The 20,913-nt window shown below is 39.4% G+C and overlaps 2 protein-coding genes across 4 annotated transcripts in view; one reads left to right on the plus strand and one right to left on the minus strand.

Moving 5' to 3' along the window:
* Nucleotides 1-9,424, minus strand: part of PIDD1 (p53-induced death domain protein 1) — a 36,881-nt gene extending 27,457 nt beyond the window's left edge. Inside the window, exons 1-6 of one of the 2 annotated variants that reach the window (XM_063289310.1) lie at nucleotides 8,780-9,424; nucleotides 6,608-6,960; nucleotides 4,584-4,997; nucleotides 3,868-4,071; nucleotides 2,889-2,943; nucleotides 1,599-1,800 (exon numbers count right to left, since the gene is read on the minus strand). In XM_063289310.1, the coding sequence (XP_063145380.1) occupies nucleotides 1,599-1,800; nucleotides 2,889-2,943; nucleotides 3,868-4,071; nucleotides 4,584-4,997; nucleotides 6,608-6,872 (1,140 nt within the window). In that variant the 5' untranslated portion in view covers nucleotides 6,873-6,960; nucleotides 8,780-9,424. Of the gene's footprint in view, nucleotides 1-1,598; nucleotides 1,801-2,888; nucleotides 2,944-3,867; nucleotides 4,072-4,583; nucleotides 4,998-6,607; nucleotides 7,072-8,779 lie in introns of those variants that run through there. The other variant, XM_063289311.1, reaches the window with a different exon arrangement.
* A 781-nt stretch (nucleotides 9,425-10,205) lies between these two features.
* RPLP2 (ribosomal protein lateral stalk subunit P2) lies at nucleotides 10,206-20,196 on the plus strand. 2 transcript variants are annotated; one of them, XM_063289299.1, is made up of 5 exons: nucleotides 10,206-10,334; nucleotides 11,465-11,588; nucleotides 15,866-15,914; nucleotides 19,410-19,505; nucleotides 20,086-20,196. In XM_063289299.1, exons 2-5 carry the CDS (start codon nucleotides 11,466-11,468, stop codon nucleotides 20,157-20,159), a joined length of 342 nt encoding a protein of 113 aa, XP_063145369.1. In that variant the 5' UTR covers nucleotides 10,206-10,334; nucleotide 11,465; the 3' UTR covers nucleotides 20,160-20,196. The 2 variants fall into 2 exon arrangements, with proteins under 2 accessions (XP_063145369.1, XP_063145368.1); XM_063289298.1 differs by having other exon boundaries at nucleotides 10,207-10,334; nucleotides 20,083-20,196.
* The last annotated feature ends 717 nt before the right edge of the window (nucleotides 20,197-20,913 follow it).

Consider the following 20,913-nt stretch of genomic DNA (forward strand, 5'->3'; position numbering starts at 1 on the left):
CACCGCCGGGAGCAGAAAAAGGACACCAAGAAGGCAATATAGGAAAGGGGATGTGATCTTATGGAAGTCAGCATACCGCGCCATCAAAAGTGCAACTGTTCATACGTAAAAGCTAGATTCTCACAGACAGGCTTCAAAAGGGTTTATGTCTCACAGTGAATGGAAAGGGAATGAATATCCTTTTCCACCCATAACTTGTTGGCCTAGTTGGGCAGGTTGCCTGCAGCATCCACAACCTCCCAAAATGACAACACATGCACAAAGATATCATTGTGCGACGGCTGTCATTACATACTGGCACACGTCCTGATGCTGGATGCAAATATGTAAGTTATGGCATGCGTGATGATGTTGCCATGTGAAGGTCGTCATTTGGCCCTCTTCTCCCTCACATGGATGCCCGGGGCCTGCAACAAGGTCAGGAAGACTGGCAGCGTGATCTGAATCAGTGCGTAACACAGCCAGCAGACTGAAATGCTACAGCCAACTTTCAGGGAGTCAGGGATCCAACGGCAAAGCAACAGAGATATTTAACAGGGACATATTTCATTCTAGACAATTAGCTACTTGCTCTTTAGGGATATGGTAGCACCTTTTGTCTTATAGTAATTTTTGGAACTCCCACTAATTTCATAATATTTGATTCTGTCTGCAAATGGGCATCCATGTGCTTAATCATTCCACCTATATCCAAAAGAAAGATGAGCACATACACTGTTAAAATAAATACATTTTCAGTGGATTTGCTAAAATGGGTGAAACCTAGTTTCAAGTTTGTCCTAACCAATTCTCTTTGAACTAGGAAATAAATTCTTCTGTTCCTACAATTAGCCTCCGCATATCTGATGGAGAATGTACTGAAACGTGTGAAAAAAGTCAGGTAGTCTGCACTTGCTCACCAACGCTCTCCCCTTAATCTCCTAAATTCCAGGTCTCTAATCTAGATTAGTGTCTGAATGGCGGGGAGGAGGCGGGGAGGGAGAGGGGGGAAATCCACACTGAACTCAAAATGCAGCCTACGCTCTTTAGTAGGAGCCCAGCAGGCAATCCAGCCATTAGCCTATTTAACAAGCAGCAAATCCATGGCCACCCAATCTAACAACCCAATGGAAATAAGGATGTACAGGTGCTCAGAACCCTGTCTATTTGTCAGCAGAACTACTTCTAAAAACTGAACAGAACCAGATCGAATCTGATGTGGAGGGAAAAGCTGTCAAAAGAAAGACTGAGCTTGAAAATGACTAAATCCAGCCAGGGGTTATGGAGAAAAAAAAATCACCCCAGTGGGAGAGGAAGTTGGACAGTGGCTCAAAATGCTGCTGATTGTTCCAAGTGGAGTATAGGCAGCCTGTCCTCTGCTTCCCAGTGCACACATACAGACTCAACCAGAGGGGACAGCAGCGGCACACACAGAGAAGGAAACACATTACTTTGCCACGCAGAAGAAAACACATTGTTGTAAAGTGTTTGGAAAGAATTCTAGAAACCATGCTCTGCATGTTTTCCCTCCCTTATCCATGTTAGTCTATAAATTATAAATCTTGAGACAATTTACAACGTTCCAATTTAATCTCCTTTTACCCTTCATCTGCGCTTACCTGCTGGAAATGAATCCCATGGGGCTGCAGTTCCAGGACTTCACTTAGCAGGATGTCATGGTGATTCAGCTTCACCCAGTGAGGGTCAGGGGAGTGTTTCTGGAAGTGAATAGTTACTAGAGTAGCTGCAGCACCCTGTGGGAAATGTAGTTGAATGCCACAAGCCAAGAAGATGCGGCAGCCTTCAGGAGTCACGGTAAAGCTTTGGAGATGCAAAAGGAAACAACAATGCTTTTGTGACTTTATAATTCTCCATTCTTGCTAAGATGGAAGAGTTAAAATAAAAGCAAATAACTGTGGGTTGGATTACAACTCCCATAAAACACAACAATGCATCACATTTGATTGTGGATTATAGGGGACTGGAGTCCAACCTGTTTGCTTTGCTTTGCTAAATCTGGAATTTAGGGGTTTTTTAAGCTATGGGCTAAAAAGGAGTGGGCCACCTTTTGATTGCCATATTTTTGAGGGAGGTGACCTCTGCAGAGTGGGAGGGGCTGGGTTTGTGGGGAGGTTGTTTTAAATGTGAATATATCTATATTAAGGCTTACCTTACAATTTCCCCATTGTTTTGAGGTGGGAAACTGTGCTACCAGTTCCCCGTAGTCATGGTCAAGACTGCAAAAAGGGAGCTGAAGAGGTCCTAGCTGTAATTGCCTCCTCCCTATATCTTCAGGAGGTATACATAGCTATTTGAACAAGTAACAAAGAAATAAAAATTCTCTCTCTCTCTCTCTCTCTCAGCTGAGATAACAAAATAAAATAAAGCTCTTTTTCTCACCATTCTCAGATTTCCCACTCTTCCTTCCCACAAGTGTAAGTTCTAGGTGTGAGGAGACCCTGCCAGGCAGCTAATATCATGGCAGCTGTCAGAGGAGGCCATTTTGTAATCTATGCCTGGTCTCATTGCACAAGCTCAACCATTGGTAGTTATTATACAAGTATCTACTTTTTAGAAACAAAATCTGGCTCATTTGTAAGAGCTGAGATTTTAAATCTTGAGAAAACCACATTTGAATGAATGAGATTGGTTAAGGAAGACTTTGGGTACAATATGGATGCCATCAGGAGTACTTTTGGAGGGGAGTGACATCACATACAACATGAATGTCACAGCATAAATGACAAGACTGTAATTTGCATCATTTGTATGAGGACACTATAATACATGTGATGACATTATGGCTTATACTTGATACCTATGAATGCTAATCAATTGGGAGTTAGGAGGACACCTCACCATGAACAGCAAAAGATAGGAAGATGTCAGCTGAACACTACATGAAATACCTGTCTTCATCAACTTTAAGATATACTCTCTGTAATTCTTCTGAACTAGAGTCATCTGCAAGAAAACAAAAGAGTTCCTTTAGTTTGCAATTGAAATGGTGAGCATAATCTAGAGCAGTGTTTCTCAACCTTGGCAACTTTAAGAAGGTGGACTTCAACTCCCAGAATTCTCCAGCCAGCACAGTTTCATATGAGCCACGTTGAGCTCCCAGAAGAAAGAAGAGCAGAAATGAATAAAGAAATGACAAATAAATGTGTGATTGAACCTGATGCCCATGACACAACTTCTTTCTTTTCTAAGTGCAGCTGCATTTGAGAAGTGAAATGCAGTCACATGAAAGAGGACCTTTTCTATAGTAGCCAGCCAACTGAACATGCCCTCCTCAACTAACCTATCATAATACCCTTTTGGCATAATATAAACAACTTATTATTTCCTAGACATTTAAAAAATATTTTAACTTATTTAAAAAATTTAATCTGTTCCACATATTGTGGCTTTAGCACAGTTACTTAGCACTGTGAAAACTTCTTCTTTTGCCTTTCTGGCATGTGTTCAATTTCCAGTTTGCTTTGGAATTGTTTCCCATTTGTTAAAATTGTTTTCCATTTTCTTGCCTTTTGATTTTGTTTAAAGGAACTACAGTTTATAGTTAGTTTTATTTAAGTGCTGTATATCTTCCAGAGAGTTATTTTGACTGGGCAGCAGAAAAAAATGGAACAAATAACTAAAATGATCGAGAAATTCATATGATTTTTCCAATTATGCCTTCATAGTATATATTTTGTATGAAGAATGCCCATGTCTTCAGTTTGGGACCTGCATCTAACAGGAGGAGGAGGAGGAGGAGGGAAGGAAAGAAAGCACCCTATTCTGTGCTAGCTAAAATAGTTGATCAAATCCTATCTCCCCATGATGACAGGAGAGTGCCAGAGAACAGCTGTTCGGTAGACAAATCAAGCAGAAAAAAGCAATTACCTGATTGCAGAGGCACCTCCAGTTCTCCTAGAGGATTACCCCGGAGGTGCACAAAAGGAAAACTCTGGATCTCTGGAGGGATGCTTCGAAGCCTATTATTCTGCAGATCAAGCCTGGACAAGTTGGGCAGGCAGGCAAGGGAGGCAGGAACAGTTGTCAAAAGATTGCTGTGAAGATGCAGCTGCTGCAGAGATTGTAAATTGGCTGCAAGTCAGAATGCAGATTAAAAATTAAAAGAAAGAAAACCCAGCCTTGATAAAACCAAATACATACATACATACACATACCTCTCTTACTGTGCACAAATTCCAAATTCCTTTGCAAAACACCAGGGGTCTTAGGTCAACCTATCACAATCTAGTCATTAAAGATACAAAACAAACCAACAAACCACTGCATACCTGATTTCTTATTCTGTATTCACATTGCCATACCAACAATAAAGAAATATGCACGCAAACCAAAATGGATGTATACAGGAACATCTAATTAATAAAGGCAGAAAGGAAATCCAGCTTAGCATGTTATATATTCAGGGTTGATTGCAAGGATGCCCTAAATGATTACAACTTGAATCCCATCTTTCTGCCCACAGGGTGTAGCCTCTCGGCCTCCTTAATCAGTGTTTTTTCCTAACCTGGGGCACTTCTTATTCCATTGCTACAGTGCTGCTGGAAGGAATCCATGCCCTTTTCTTTAATTTGTGAACATCTTACCAAGAGAACTGGGGATTCCTGTTAATTCATTTCCAGAGAGATCAAGCTCTGTGCAGCTGTGCAAATTCCCAATCTCTTCTGGAAGTGATTCCAGTGCGTTTTCAGAGAGGTTCAGTGTCTGCAATGCTGCCAGACTCCCAATGCTCTGTGGCAGACCTTTCAGCTGGTTCTTCATGGCAGAGAAAAAAGTCAGCTTGGCAAGCTGGCCAAAGTCCTCAGGCAGCCTCTGCAAGTTGTTGTGGTTGACCGAGAGAAAACTGAGACTGGCCAGCTTAGTAATGCAGGGAGGTAAAATGATGAACCGATTGAAGCTGAGATCTAGATGAGCAAGGCATTTTAGCTGCCCAAACTCTTGTGGCAAAGATGCTAGCAATCCTCTCTGACATGCACCAATTTCATCCCTGAAGTGTCCACCTGCAAACAACAGTCAAGAAGAGAAGAAGTTTGCACCACAGCAACCTCATATAAATATAGGCATTTTCTTAAAATAATTTGCAAAACAGAACGGAACTTCAAGGAATGCACAGGAAGCTAAAGAACGTTGATGCATATGACTATAAGATACAACTGTAGTGAGTGAATGTTTGGTGAGATTCTGCTGCTTGCTTTCAGGGCACAGTGGTAATAAAAATCCAAAGTAGAGATGGTTAAATTCCCCATGAAAACCAGAAAGGGCACACACAGTCACTATTTTGGCCTCTTGGTCCACTAACTGTAGCTCTCCAGTGACTGCAAATTACTGAACTGGGAAGTTGCAGTTGAGAAGAGAGAGCTATTTGGTTTACGTTCGGCATTAACTCACCATTATTAATATGTATATTACTGACAGCTATGTTTCTAAGGAGGTTTTTTTAGCTTTACATTTATATAAGAGGCAAAAATATTAGGCTCACATTCATACATACAACTGAGTTGTGTGTCACTGACTTTAATAGGATACCTATTAACAGTGGTTACGGCAACGGGCTAGAAACCAGGAGACTGTGAGTTCTAGTCCCGCCTTAGGCATGAAAGCCGGCTGGGTGACCTTGGGCCAGTCCCTCTCTCTCAGCCCAACTCACCTCACAGGGTGGTTGTTGTGGGGAAAATAGGAGGAGGAAGGAGTATTAGGTATGTTCCCTACCTTGAGTTATTTGTAAAAATAATAAAGGCGGGATAGAAAATAAATTAAATAAAAAAAAATAAATAAATACCATATTTGCAGACATAACCTCTACATAATGGGGTTCAGAAATACACACACACACACACATTCAGAATTAAGATCTGCTGTTTGCAATGGCTTTACTCTAGGGAGAATAGGACAAAGATTCCAGACTTAGTTATATATTGTAATCTCCATTGTACAAATGAAAGGGGGGGGGATAAGAAAGTGCCTAAAGAACAGCATCAAACATCATCGACTGTGCTTTTACAAACATATATACTCCACCACACGCTGAGCAACATTACAGAAAATATTGCTGGCTTTATGCGATTAATGCTGTAGAGACAAGGGATGAGAAGAAATCTGTCTTCCACAACAGTTTAGAAATTTTACACAACTCTGTTAAAATGTGTTGAATACACTGCATGATTGCGAAATCAAGATTCATATAATCTTTAGGAGGACAAAAGCCAGAGGCATCAGCTCCATTGATTTAGTACTTTTGCATACAGATGTGAAAGCATCTGTATTAGCCAGGAGTGCTGTGCACAAATTGCAGCCTTGCTATCAGAGAACTCTCCTTCATACTTAAAGTGGTAATCCATGTCAGGCAAAAAGATTCCTCCAGGAAAATGTGGTTTTTGTTCTGCTGAAGAACGCGAAGGCTACAAGCTTTCACACCATTATTTGCAAGTAAGCCCTATGAAGAGCATGAACATCTAAGTAAATGCACACACTTTCTGCCACACACCTTTGTGAAGGAAACATTGCTACAAGCTACAAGAAAACGAACTATACCATCAGGACAGAAGAAGAAGAAACTGAGTTAGAGCATTAGAAACAGCTGAACAATGTAGCCAGATAAACATGCAGTTACCTTTGAGCACAAGAGATTTCAAGGCTGTCAAAGCAGGAAGGGTGCTCAGGGTGGAAGTGATAAGGTCCTCATTGCAGTTCAGCCTCAAGAATTCCACCTGTTCTACTTCTTCTCTCCTGCTCTCAAGCAGCTTGAGGAACAAGCGGCAGCTCTCAGGATAGACGTCTAGGTTGAGTCGGTTGCCAGCCAAGTAGGAAATAGAAAATGCCCCAGCCCCCAAAGTGCCCTCCCCTGGAGGGTCCCCGAGCTCTGGCAGTCCTGCCATCTTCTGGTCTTACATCACCATGGGCTGTACATGTTCCTGCTTGCCAATGGTGCTACAAATCATTAAAGATGGAAGAGCGAGGCAGCCTCTGGGGAGAAGAGACGGGAAGAACGTGAAAACAGTTTAGGAAATTATGGAACTGAGCATTTAGTCTGGTGGAGAAAGCCACAGAGACTGCACCTGCCCAGAAAAGATGTCACTGAGAAGTCCTGTCTCTGTCACCAGGCATCCTTTTATACAAGCAGGCATTTATTAAGTGATAATTGCTTTTACATTTGAATTGGGATTTCTTGTGGGCAAGTTTGGTTACTGTATATTTCAAGCTTTCCAGTGCTTTAAGGACTGTCTCCCTAATGCATTCACACAACCAAATCTCGTACAAATAGCCCTCTTCTATAGGTGAGGAACAGATGGGCAATTAGCCATAGGAAATACTTCTAGAAAAATTAGGTGCAGTTTTTCTCATAGCAGCATGGCTTCTATCCCAACTGTTAAGCATATGGCAGCAGGGCTGTCTTTTATCATGTTTCTTTTGTATTTTAGAGCAAAGAGTCACCTTGTCACCAAACAGTGCCAGGATGATTCCAGCAATTAATACAATTACATTATATTACACGTTATATTGCAAGTGATACAGTACTTATTTACTGGGCAACAAGTCACAGTGAGTTTCTTGTGATGTATCCCAAGTTTGCACAGCACTAAAGCCCCAATTCCTTTTCTACATGACTTATTATTTCCTTCTTTCATTAGACAGTTTGGAAATTGTTGAAGAAAAAGAACCCAAGGCCTCATTTATTAATGAGCTTCAAATTAGTATGTCTATTTAATCCAAGAGAGCCAGTTTGGTGTAGTGGTTAAGGCACCAGGCTAGAAACCGGGAGAGTGTGAGTTCTAGTCCTGCCTTAGGCACAAAGCCAGCTGGATGGCCTTGGGCCAGTCACTTTCTCTCAGTCCTAGCAAGAAGGCAATGGCAACGCACTTCCAAAAAACCTGCCAAGAAAACTGCAGGGACTTGTCCAGGCCAGGAGTCAAAACTGACATAAACCAACAAAACAAACAAACAAAATCCAAGACCCTTTTTACAAGTTCTTGTTCACCTAAATATACTCCTTGCTTTTTGCTTTGACACCCTTCCTCATCCTGGTGCCCTCAGATACATTGGATCACTCACTGAGAATACTGAGAATTACAGGCCAGCACCAGGAAGCTGGGAATTCGGGGAAGCATAATCTTATCTACGATCAGAGCCAAAGCTGAAAAGGTCTAATCTAAGACAAGGCAACTTTCCCTTGGCGAGATCCTCCGAAGAGGTTAGTAAAAGGGATAAACAGCAACTCTATGAGTAGGAGCAAAGATCAGGAGGCACCATGGTTACTTTCTTGGGGTCTTTAGAAGGGTTCCGGGCCTCAGCTTCAATCATTGTTTTCCTTATCCGCATACATCTCTGAAACACGTGTTTGCTCTTGTAAAATGCAGTTTTAAAAACAATCATAACCCCCAGCTGCTAGCCTGAGCACGCCAGCCGATGGGTCTGGAATGGGCTCCGGTTTTGAGCAGAGAATTGCTGGCAGACGTGATGCTGCTGTGTATGGATTTATCTTTATACTTTGTTTTGCATTAAGGTGAAGTAACTTGATTTATTAACTTATTTTGTCATAACATTCTAAGGAGACGGGGGAAAACAAGAAACCCAACAACTCTGGAGGAAGTTTTCCGGAAGCAAGCAGAAAAATTGACCGGATAAAGAAGTATGGTGAAGGACGTCCTCTTAAGTCCAGCCCCGGAGAGAAAAGAGAGGCTTTAACCGGAATTTCCATCCGGATTAACCAGTCCCTCCGATTCAACGACCTGTGGCGGTTCACCCTCTCCTCAATTCTCACTGGCAAAAAAACAAAACCCCTTACCCAGCAAGAAGGTCATCTTGTTGTTGGTGGTGTTTCGAGGTTACTTCGTTACTTCGATGCTTCCCGCCGTTGCTAAAAAGAAGCCACGCTACTGTGATGGAGGAAATACGCGTGCTCAAGGCTCGGAACTGCTGCAGTCGATCGCCTGACGGCCGCACATCGCTGCGGAAAGAAGCCTAATTTTTCCAAGACTCGGGACTTTTTTGTTAAAGGAAGAGCTGCTCCGCGCATTCACATTTCTTCTCACTCAGGCAAACTAAGAGTTACAGCGCTTTAACGCAAAGGGGAAGCAGTTAATCTGCATGCCGAGAATCTGGTTAAGTGAACTCTACAATTATCTGCTGTTTGCCAACAGCCCTTCGCTGGTGTGAGAATGGATACCTTTGCTTTTTCATGCTCAGCAACGAAGGGTTAATTTTGCTGATGCGATGGGTCAGAGAGGATTTCAGATATTATTATTATTATTATTATTATTATTATTATTCCACTCAATCCTAAGGACTCTGGGCAGTTTAAAGAGCAAAAAACATCAAACATAAAATCGAAACTGACTACAACTCACACACTCCTTAAATAATACAGTATGAAACAAATGTAGTCCAACCTTTTTTGCTATAACCATTTTCTCACAACTAGGAAATCTGGCTGCTGTTATAAGTCATAGAAGGGTGTAGGGGGGGTTTTGCTCAATTTTACCCTATGCTCAGAAATAAAATCTGAATTTCTTGAATTTACTTCCAAGTCAGAGCACTTAGGACTGTGGATGTCAATATCCCTGGAAAGAAAAAAAATTGCCCTTTTACACTTTTCTGGTGCCCTTTTACACTTTTCTGGATCTTTGCAGATCTTTGCCCCTGAACATTGTCAGAGCCATCCAAGCTTCTGAATGCATGTGGTTGACTGCTCTGACAAGCTCTGATTCGGGCAAAGCTCTAAGTCAGTGGAAAAGATCTGCAAACTTTTTAAAAAAAAATTAACAGAACCATAAGCGTCTTCCTGTGCTAAGACAAAAAGTGGTCTACTGTAGCAGCCAACCAGATAAATTCCGAAGCTAGCACAGGACGGCCTTCTTCCACTTTCCCTACCCAGCAGGTGATAATTCTTAAGGTATGCTGCCTGTGATTCAGGAGATACTGTAGCCTACTAAGAGTAGAAGTTAAGTAATTATCAAGCTAATAGGTTTAGGATTCAGACCATTCCAGGTTAGCGACACTCAAGTCTTTCATTTCCAGCAGCCAAACTACATAAAGCCGTCACTTTTCACCAGCACACCCCGCCCACCGGCGCGGAAACTAACACCTCCAAAAAAATCACCGGCCATTCAACGCCGGTCTCGGCGTTTGAGGACTCGCACTCCCATTGGCGGGATGCCTTCGAAGCTTCGGCCAGCTACGTGATGCCGGATTGGTTGCTTTTTGCGCCCAATGTGAGAGCCGATTGTTGCAGAGTTCGGGGAAGAACCTTACCTTGCAGGCTCCGCCCTTTCTTTTCTCCTGTCGCAGTGGGAGAGCGCGCGCGGTCTCAGGCCTGGCCTTTGCGCGGACAACACGGGGAAGTAAGTAGGGTGGTGGGCTGGAAGCCGGCGCCTCCTTGGCCGCGGTGTGCTCACAAGACATGTCTGGTCAGCTTTGTTCCGCTGCGCGAGTATTTCTGCTGTAGAAAAGGGCCAAGAAATGCAGGCTGGGCCTGGGTGGAGGGGTGACATGGCGGCCATGTGCTTCTTGAATTGGCGTGAGGAGCCGGGTGGAATAATCACGGGTTTCTGTGGAATAAAAAAAAAACTAGTTACAAACAATTGTAGAGATTGAGTGGATTAAAGCGCTGGATTTATCCTATAGTTGAAAATGAGTTATTAAAAACGTACTATTGGAAAAGTTAAAGCAAAATGCCCATAGAATTCTAAAAAGTGTGATCAATATTTCAGTAAGGGAAAGCTTGTATAAAGCTGTACTTGGCCATCAGCATCTGTACTCTCTCCTCTTTTGGGGAGAGGTACAATTTTCCGAAAATACTACTTTGAAAAACAGAACGTCCAATTTAAAAGCCAGTGGTTCATCACAGAGTGTACATTGACGCAAATACTGTATCTAGATCAATTTTTTTTCAAGCTGTTTCTTTTTAAACGCGCTCAAGTAAAACTTGTATTAGCCTTAGCATAGTAAGTGGTAGAAGATGATCAAGATCAATATAGTACTGCCTTTCCAATCTTCCTTGAACTTCCATAGCTCATAATTTCTGTTTTATGGCTGGCGAGACATGTGTCTAGCTAATCCAGTTTTTATATTGTTAATAGGCAGTGGCTTTCTAAGTTCAGTATTCTTTTAAACACCTGCTATGTGATTCTTTTAAGAACAATTGGTAACTTCAGAAATTACAAAACATATGCTGTACTTATACTCCAAGTATATTGGATCTTCACTGCACAAAATTCCCAGACTTTCATTTTTAATTTGCCTTACATAGAGGAGACTGAACTAGAAAGGTTGGCTTAGGTCATATGCGCTTGCAGCACTTCATGAGAAATGCCTAGGGTTGGATTTTAAGTATGAATAAAATCAAAATTATGAGAGTGATGCATATGTTCGTCAGGAAATTGAAACAGTATAGTTTGTCCTAATTTTAAAAATACCTGTTGCTGTTCAAATACACAAATGTTGAAAATCCTGCTTTTTTTTTTTTTTACAGAATGCGCTACGTTGCAGCTTACCTTCTTGCTGTCCTTGGTGGCAATGAATCTCCAAGCTCAAAAGATTTAAAGAAAATTCTTGATAGTGTAGGCATTGAGACAGATGATGAACGTGTGAATAAGGTGAGAGCATACATATATATGTTACATGGTGCAAGTTATTCCTGTTTGTTTTCATTGGAAATCATTCAGAGATACACATGAACCACCCATTTTTTAGGGGTAATCTTGACACCAAGTGGATGAAATGAAGGCTTACAACATGATGTTCCTAGTAGTAATTAGTATGGCTCATTTTCTGTGGAGGCTCCTTGAGATCTCAAAGCCATCTCATTATTACTGACTCCCACTATTCAGAATTAGTGATTTAGAGTAATTTAGATACAATGCTATGTATATTGTTGCAGTGAATTAAATGGTAGATCCCTAAGTCTTGGAATGAAACATTAGCTCTAATTTTGTTTTACTGGAATTGTATGTACCTGAGCAAAAAAGGCTTGGGTAGCCTATTCTGATCAGGGGCTTGGATATAAATAAGGGTAGTTTTAAATGTTTCTTCAGAAGTAAATTCCTTCTGAGATCAGTTAAAGCTATTTCCAGGTAGATGAAATAGAATAGCCCCTGATGAAATCAATTGTGCTTTTGCTATTCATGATCAGTGGTTTATATAGATTTCAACAGCCTTAAATATGTTTTTGTCTGGATCCAACATTAATGCATTATTCTAAGCTATGTATGATTCATTATAATGTATTGCAAAATCAACAATTGACTGAGCTGACATATACTGAATCATAATGTGCTTTGATTTGTTTTAGTTTAGCATGTTGAGAGAATTCACCTATTGGTTTATCAATCACAGTTTGTGGCTTAGTGGCAGACTTTTGAAATCATTGGTTTCATTATAGCTGTCATTCTGGTTGGAAGAATGTTAAAGCAGTGTAATTGTGCCAATGGATTTTTAATTTGCTTTAATGCGGTGCTCTGTGGACATTACTTCCAAAAGATGTGTTACAATTCTACTAGCATGCACAATATACAACTTTCTAACCTCTACTTTTGCATCAGACCTTACTTTAGAAATAAATGCATAACACTTAAGTGAACAAAAAGATATGTTTTTAATAATTGTATCCTTGTAATGTAAAATATTTTCTACTTGAGCAGGAAAAGCTATAGAGGAATAAGTGCAATATTGTTACTACTTGCAAAACAGCTTTTACTTGTTAAATTCCGCTAGGGTGAAGAAATTTTCCTCTCCCATTTGATATTTCAGGTTGGAGCATATAAACTGCAAATGCTTTCTCAGAGCAGTTCAGATGAAATAAGATGGGGCTCTTTTGTTACTCAGCACAGTGAAAACGTTCCTTTTTCTAAAAGCGGGGCAGTTCAGGGAAAACCTAGGAGATCAAAACTTGCATCCTGCACATCGCCAGTAACAGCTGCTTCTGCTGTATCCTATAAGTCTATTTAAAGTGAGGGTGAATTTATTTTTCCTCTATGCCTTGTCATATTTATCAAAAATAAGTGTCAAGGAAACCATTTTAACACGCTGCACTAGACAAAAATATTTTAATTTCTCTTTTGAAATCTATATGGTTTATTAGAATGTTGTGTTTTCATTCTATTTCTAAAGGGTGATCATTGGAATTAACTAATTCCAATTAGTGCAATAATTTGCACTATCCAAAATCAGTGGAGATTCCAGGTGGTATAGAACAAAGCAGAGGAAAACAAGTTTTTTTTAAAAATACGAATATGAAATAGTATAACCAATATAATGGCCATCTACTATTACCCAAGGTCAAAGGCACGTTAGAGTAGGATGGCTGTAGCAGTCTTACAGAATGCTTGGAAGGATGGGGCCAAATATGCCCCCAGAGGGTGCATGTTCCAGAACATGGGGGCTATTACTGAAAAGGCCTGCCAAAGTACATTAAGGTTAAGTACAATTTCAATATTACATAATGCATCCAAGGGAGATGGTAAGTTTATTGTGGCACAGTGCAGCTGCTCCCAGGTTGACATACTGAAGACCAATTATTTTTTAATATTTGTACTCATGTTTTTATAATATAGAACAAATGTCATATAAAACAAAACAAGTTGCTCAAAGTATTAATTAGTAAATAGCTGTACTTTTGTAAGTCTGTAGAAACTTTTTTCAGTAATCGTTACCTATTTTTCCAACTGACTGTCTTGCTAAAAAAATGGATTTGCAAATAGACGCTTTTCTTTGCTGCCTTGGTTCATAAGACAATGAAAGAAGCCGTATTTCATCTTGAAGTGACTCTCTTCCCATCTAGAATTTTATATTTTATATTTTATATTTTATATTGTATATTTTGTTTTTGTATTTTTAGGTATTTATATTGAACTGTTTTAGTGATTTGCTATTTTTACTATTTGTAAGCTGCCCAGTCATCGTACGTGAGATGGGCAGCAAAGAAATGTAATAAATAAATAAATAAATTCAGACTCAATTGTTACTGTCCATTAAATTGGCATGTTGTCATGTTCACTGTTTCAGTGTATAGTATACATCGTAATGTTTCACATGCCATGGCGCTGACGCACGTTTCTGTTTGGGATGGGGCTCCTGTGAAACCTTGTACCAAGCTCTGTATCTGTGTTCATTACAATGGAATGTGTTTGGGTTATGTTCTCTGTTCAAGGACTTTTCCCGCAGACCATCAGAAACTGTTAGGAGCACCTGGGATTGTGAACTTGGGAAGATTCTATGGGGGGAGGGATCTCATTTGCACCGGGGGGTTTTAGTTTGCATTTGGCGCGCTTTTATCATTCTCAGCTTTCTCTGTGATCCTGCATACTATTCTTTAATAAATCAGATATCTTTGAATTCCTGCTCATGAGTCTGATAGTGTTTTAGAATAGGCAACCGTTACACATGTTTAAATGAAAACAAGTAGACCTCATTTAACAGCTGCCCTGTTTAGCAACTGTTTGAATTTTAAATGGCATTGAAGAAGTAATTTTACAATCAGCCCTCATATTTATGACTATTGCAGCATCCCCCACTCCACGATCGCCATTTGTGTGCTTCACAACTGGCTTCTAACAAGTCAATGGAGAAGCTGGCAGTAAGATCGCAAATTACGGTCACATGATGTCTCACTTAATGACCCATGGTGACTTGTTTAACAACTGAATGGGAAGAGTCCATCACAGTCATGTGATGTTTCACTTAGCAACTGGGATGCTTAGTGGCAGAGTTGCTGGTCCCAATTGTCACAAAGCGAGGACTAACATACTCTTTAAATATTGCAATATCAATTCAAATTTTTAAAAATTCCAGAAAAGCAATGTTTATAGTTTAGAAATTGTTTTAAGAACTATAATCTGTTTTATACTTTAAACATTCTGTTGTGTTCTGCAATATGTTTCAGGGTCAATTGTACCACTGAATTTTCTTTCTAGGTTTTTTCCCCCAGAACTGCCCTAGAATTTGTCTTGTTTCTACTTACTGGATATTGCCAAACTGAAGGCCAGAAGGCCTTTAAGGCCTTTGAGAATACATATAGTAGTTTAGTTGCTGCCTACTTTATCTTTTTGAACAGTATTAATTTAAACATTCTGAGCTGAACATGCACTGTTTTGTATAGAATATGATTTTGTGATTCTCAAGTTTTACAATTTTTCTTCCTTATATATGCTAGTTTCAAGGCCTCTTGCTGATGAATGCTCATCTCCGAAGTAGCAATGAATTCTTTAACTAAACTCTGTTGTTATGGAATGTAGTCCAGATAGCCAAGAGTAACGTAGACATTGCTTGCTTTGTGGGGAATGCAAGGGGTGATAATATTTAATGCTCAGATTCAGACAAGATATAGTTCTATAGAAATACTTTTGATTAAGAAAAAAGTAGTATGAATTAGAGTAGCTTGTTTTGAGTCTGATGTGAGTTATCACTTCCTCCTTTCTTATGTTTGTTGTGATGATTTTTGTAATCTGCCTTATAGAGTTTAATGTTAGGAGTTTGCAAAATATTCTGCAATTTGTACAAGTAGCTCATGTGATTGCTCCCATTGTAACAGGAGACACACACACACACACACACACACACACACACACACACACACTTTCTTCAAGAGCATGGATGCAGCACCATGTTTATTATCATTAGATTTTTATCCTGCCTTCTTAATATATAACTCAAGGCAGTGCACACACCTAATCCTCCTGCCTCCTATTTTCCCCATACCAACCTATAAGGTGGGTTGGGCTAAGAGAGAGACTGGCCCAAAGTCACCCAGCCAGTTTTCATGTCTGAGGCAGGCCTAGCACTCACAAGTCCACTGGTTTCTAGGCCAGCACCTTAGCCACTACACCAAATTGGCTGTTTAGCTGTTGGATTAACTCTTTAATTTTACTTTCTACAGGTAATTAGTGAGTTAAATGGGAAAAATATTGAAGATGTCATTGCCCAAGGTGAGTTGATTTATTATGCTTCTGTACTGTGTTCTGAACATTAAAGGCGGTCTTCTGTTACTTTATCCTTGCAAAGATAAAGACAAAATAGGTTGGGCTGAGAAATAGTGATTGGCCCCGAATCATCCAATGAGTTCCCAGATCAATAGGAGAATCAAATTTTGGTCTCCACAGTCCAGCTTGGGGCATATCAATGCAAAATATATTGGTGGGGATTAATTACTTTTAAAAATAAACTTAGTAGCAAAAGGACTTTTTAAAGGGGGTCATTTAACATTCAACTAGATTTAACTTGAATATTATATGTACTCACTGGCAGAGTGAATGACATCAAAAAGTGAAGTTGTTTATCAATCACTTCAAACTTCACCCCTAATGTCATTCATTTTCTCTGCCAGGGAGTCAGCATCCTCTTTTTTCTCTGACATTAAGAAAAGTGATTCAACTAATGCACTCCGTTGGGAAAGTCACAGACTGAACTGTGGGGGGAAAAAGATATGATGTGGGTAAAAATGTTTCCGTAGAACCATTGACAAAATTAGATGTTGATTTCATACACCCTGCGTCCTTCTCACGAGTGGAAAGATAGGGTTGGGAAAAATGAGCTGATCCTGGTGTCACATGTGCAAAATCATTTTGGCTGCTTATATCCCCTTATTTCTACTTGAGAAAGAACCAGGTATGGGTAAAACCACAATGAGGAAATCCTGCAAGAGCACTAGCATAATTTCCTTGGGTCTGCAGTGTTTAGGAGAAGGGGCGTAGGCCGTACTTGGGACTCTGCAATCAAAATAGGCCCCCCCGATCATCAGTGCATGCGTGTTGCAATGGGGGCCTGTACTATACATGAAATGGGTCCATTCTAATTCTCACAGGCTTATACTGTTACCTGATGGGCTTCGCTGATGGACCACATTAACAGAGAGGAACCCTCTTAAAAACAGATACTTGCTGCTGATCTGTTTACAAAGAGGATGTTCTCAACAAATTGCTAGAAAAATTAAGCTTTTATCTTGAAAACTAAACTAATGTTAATTATTGGAATGCAAGTCATTCAAAGGAAAGTTTTATTCTCATTTATAACATGTTTATTCATGCTCCTCTGCTGTACAAAGGCCTGTTGCTGGCTTCATTATACTCTGGATCTAATAGCCTTCACATAAAAGATAGAAAACTTTCAAAGCATCTAAATTCCACCTTTCATCTCTTTCTGCTGTTTCACTTTGTGAGATGCCCTCTGTTACTGCCACTTTCTCTGCTTCAACATCTGGAATATATATTTGTTTTAATAATCCCTTTTTCATGTGCATTCTTGCATTTATGCTGCTTTAAAACATACCATGTTTTTTCCATGCTCAAGAGCTTACTGACAAATTTTGTTTTTGCAACTGCACCCCAACACTGTCTTCTGATTCCAAACTCTTGAAACATGCTGTTTATTACCAGTTTCTCTAGTTTCTTTCTTACAGTTGATTTTAGGCACATGCGTCCCATTTGCAGGCCCTCAGCATTCCACATTTGCACTGCCAACATTTGTTAACAAAATGGCCAGTTTTTGAAGATGCAATTTTTAAAACATATCTATAGAGACTGGAAGCTTCTAGGAGGTAAGACTTTTCACCTTTAAATCCACTTTCCAAAGTGGCTTGAAATTGTGGTGCCAGAATTGTGCCATTTTATCAGTAGAAACAGCCCTAACCACCTAGAGGCTTCCCTCACCCATCCTTATCCTTAAGATAATCCATGGTCACTAAAAGAAACAGAACAAAAATAAAATTAGGCCCCAGTGCTTTCTGTGATGTTGTCATTCTTTTGTGTTACCTGCAGCCTTCCAAAATAAGTTGCCGCACCTGGGGAAATTGTTTCTGTCTTATAACCTAGTTTCTGCACATCCCTGAAAATGCATTATGCTAATTTGAAATGTCTGTACTTTATAATGAAATCTGTTCTTAGCTTGTCTTAATTGTTTGTTCAATATTTCCATTATGGACAAAATCCCCTTCCCGTCTCTGAGAATCCTTGTGGTTCCATGGTATCCCCTTCATATACTTACGTGAACATCTAATATCAAATATTTAATTTTTCTCTTAACCTCTCTCTCAAAACGATTCTGCTAATACACATACCCCGTATTCAACACAGCATTCTTTGTTCAGCACTGCAGAATATTTTGATTTGGCTTTCTGTCCCCTAGTTGTCACTTTTTTTTAGCTTTCCCTAATCACTCTTTCATCCTATTCAGCACTCATAATCTTAGTCTATAAACTCAGAGGAATATCCAAGTCTTTAATGCCATATGAAAGTCCTGCAAGTCAGGGCTATCTGAATCTGGGGGGAGTAGGCTGTTCATAGGGCAGGTGCCATGACAGAGATTATGTCGTTTCTCGAGATAGGCGGTGTAGAAATATGGTTGATAAATAAATATGTCCTTGTCTGTAACCTTCTCTTCTGCCCAAAAAATCTGCCCACTTAAACAGCATTATCGGTCCTTTTTTGATAACTTTTCTGCATGGAATTATCTCCCTGAATATTTGCATGGTTGGCATCCTGTACCTCCTGTGAAACTTGACTACCCATTCTCATCTCAAAGCTTAAATATATGTAATATTTTGGAAATACCTTACAGCAGGAACTTGTTATGCTGTACTGTTATATACATTGATGGTACTGAATAAACAATAGCATAATAAAATAATAGCTGTATCATCAGCCATCTGATAATGTTAATCCATTTAGATTTGTCTCTAGGAAGACTAATACAACAAATGGTCAGAGTTGGCTAATATTTAATTGTAACAACATTTGCTTTATTCTGAATAAGTGCTTAAGTATATCTAAACTATTATATTCTTTTTAATACAACATGTTTACTTTTGGGGCTTGAAAAACATTAGGGAACACTTTAGATACATATTCCTAGAAATAGAGAACAGGCATTTTGCCCTCATTGACGTGCTTCTGAAAGCCAAGATAATCTCATTGCTCGCAAGGGAAATACTGTATTTCCAAGTTCCCTGGAACTGTTGGCATTAATCAGTAGCAAATCTTTATATCTCAACAGCCCATCCATCATTCTATTTCTGCAATTGCATGGTACTCCTTGCCAGTTTGAAGCCTGGCCTTGTGTTGCTACTGCAAATGAATAAATCACAGTAGAGAAATGAAGAACATCTTTACCCCTAGAAGTTACCATCTAGGTCTAATAAGCCACAAGGATCCTGGCTGAGCCATCAGTTGCAAAGTTCATTGTTCACTTTCCCTCATTATCTGAAATAAACTGAGGCAGCATGGGGGAGGGGAATATGGAATAAAGCTGAGGAAGGAGTGGTAGAATCTGTACCGAGTTTGACCAGTACAAAGATTGACTCAGTTCTGAAACTGCAGTAGATTTAATTGGTTTACAGCTCATTGTCCTGGGATGTTAGTTTCACTTTTGGTTGGCAAGACTTCTGTTTTACATGCAATAATTCATCTTTCTGGTTTATTCTCCTCTAGGTAATAGTAAGCTTGCTAGCATGCCAGCGGGTGGGGCTGTAGCCGTTTCTTCTGGAGGGCCTGCTGCTCCAGCTGGGGGGCCTGCACCAGCTGCTGGTAAATATAATTTATCATGAAAACAAATGTTTTGGGTGGGCAAACTTCAAACTGAACTTAGCTTCCACAAATAAATCTCTTGAAGTTTGGTATTCTTACAGAGCGTGATCATTTATTATAAAATAGCCTGTTAACTATCCAGCTTGCTGTTAAATGCCATTGTTGCATTTAAAGACAAACATAGCTGGTTCTATATAAAAAGCTATTTTTAGGAGAATGCTAATCTTTGAATAATTGTTCTATCAGCAGTTGTATAAGATGAAATGTTTTAGAGGTTTAAGCTCTTCACTCCTAATATTCTGTATTTTATTTTGAATGTATAGATGCCCAGCCATTACTTCTATTGCTCCTTTGTTGGTGTATGGATGTAAAAAGCAGATAAAGTCATATATAGTAAATTCTGTGCTTGAGTTTAATCAGTTGTAGCTTGGTTCATTTTTTAGATTTTTTCTAATTCTTAATTCCTGCTTATTCTTATGCCTTATGTTGAAGACAACTTTACTTATAATAAGCCTTTACTGTACATTGTAGCATTCAAAATTCTTGGCTAATTGCCTCTATCTACTTGTCTTTTCAGCAGAAGAAAAGAAAGAGGAAAAGAAAGAAGAGTCTGAAGAATCTGATGATGATATGGGATTTGGATTATTTGACTAAAATTAAGAGTTAATCTGTAATAAATATTTTTCAAAGATTTTTCATTGTGGTGATAATTTATAAGCATGAATGTTCTTGATTGATACTGCTTCAAAAGTTGAAATATTGCTGTTGTGTGTTCATTATGATGGGTTTTGAATATTTTGTCACATTTTAAAGCTTATGATCATTTTAAAGCTTAAAATGCTTTCTAGTATAAGTTAAACCCTTCTTATCTTTATTATGTTTATAACATAATTAGTTTGGGTTGATACACTGTACAAAACTATTGTACTTAACAAAAAGCAACTTGGGCACTATACAGGAATGTTTGTCATAGCCTGCTCAGGAAAAATAGCAACTTTCCTGAAGATGGGGCTCTCCAGCTTTATGGACTATAACTCCCATCTTCATCTAGCCAGGGAAAAACCAGTATACTGAGAAACAAATACGTATACGTTGCTTTGGACGAAGTGCAAAGGCAAGTCTCTATTATACTATGGACTTCTTCAGCTTTGGAATAAAAGCTGGTTTATTTGGACTCACAATGAAGAGATTTTGAGATCATGTTTTTAATATGGTGAGAAAAAAACTAAACTATATACAGGAAAGACTTGATAGCTGTTTGTACTTCTAATGCATTTGATGCAAAAGCCTCGTGTTGCTAAGGCAAATTTATAAATTCTGCCATTAATACCTACCTTTCAGCTCATAAACACACATGTGATTTTTAAGAACAACAATGTGGGACAGTGATAAATATTCCTTATCCAGT

This window comes from Candoia aspera, chromosome 1 (assembly GCF_035149785.1).
Source record: "Candoia aspera isolate rCanAsp1 chromosome 1, rCanAsp1.hap2, whole genome shotgun sequence".
NCBI classification, from domain to species: Eukaryota; Metazoa; Chordata; class Lepidosauria; order Squamata; family Boidae; genus Candoia; species Candoia aspera.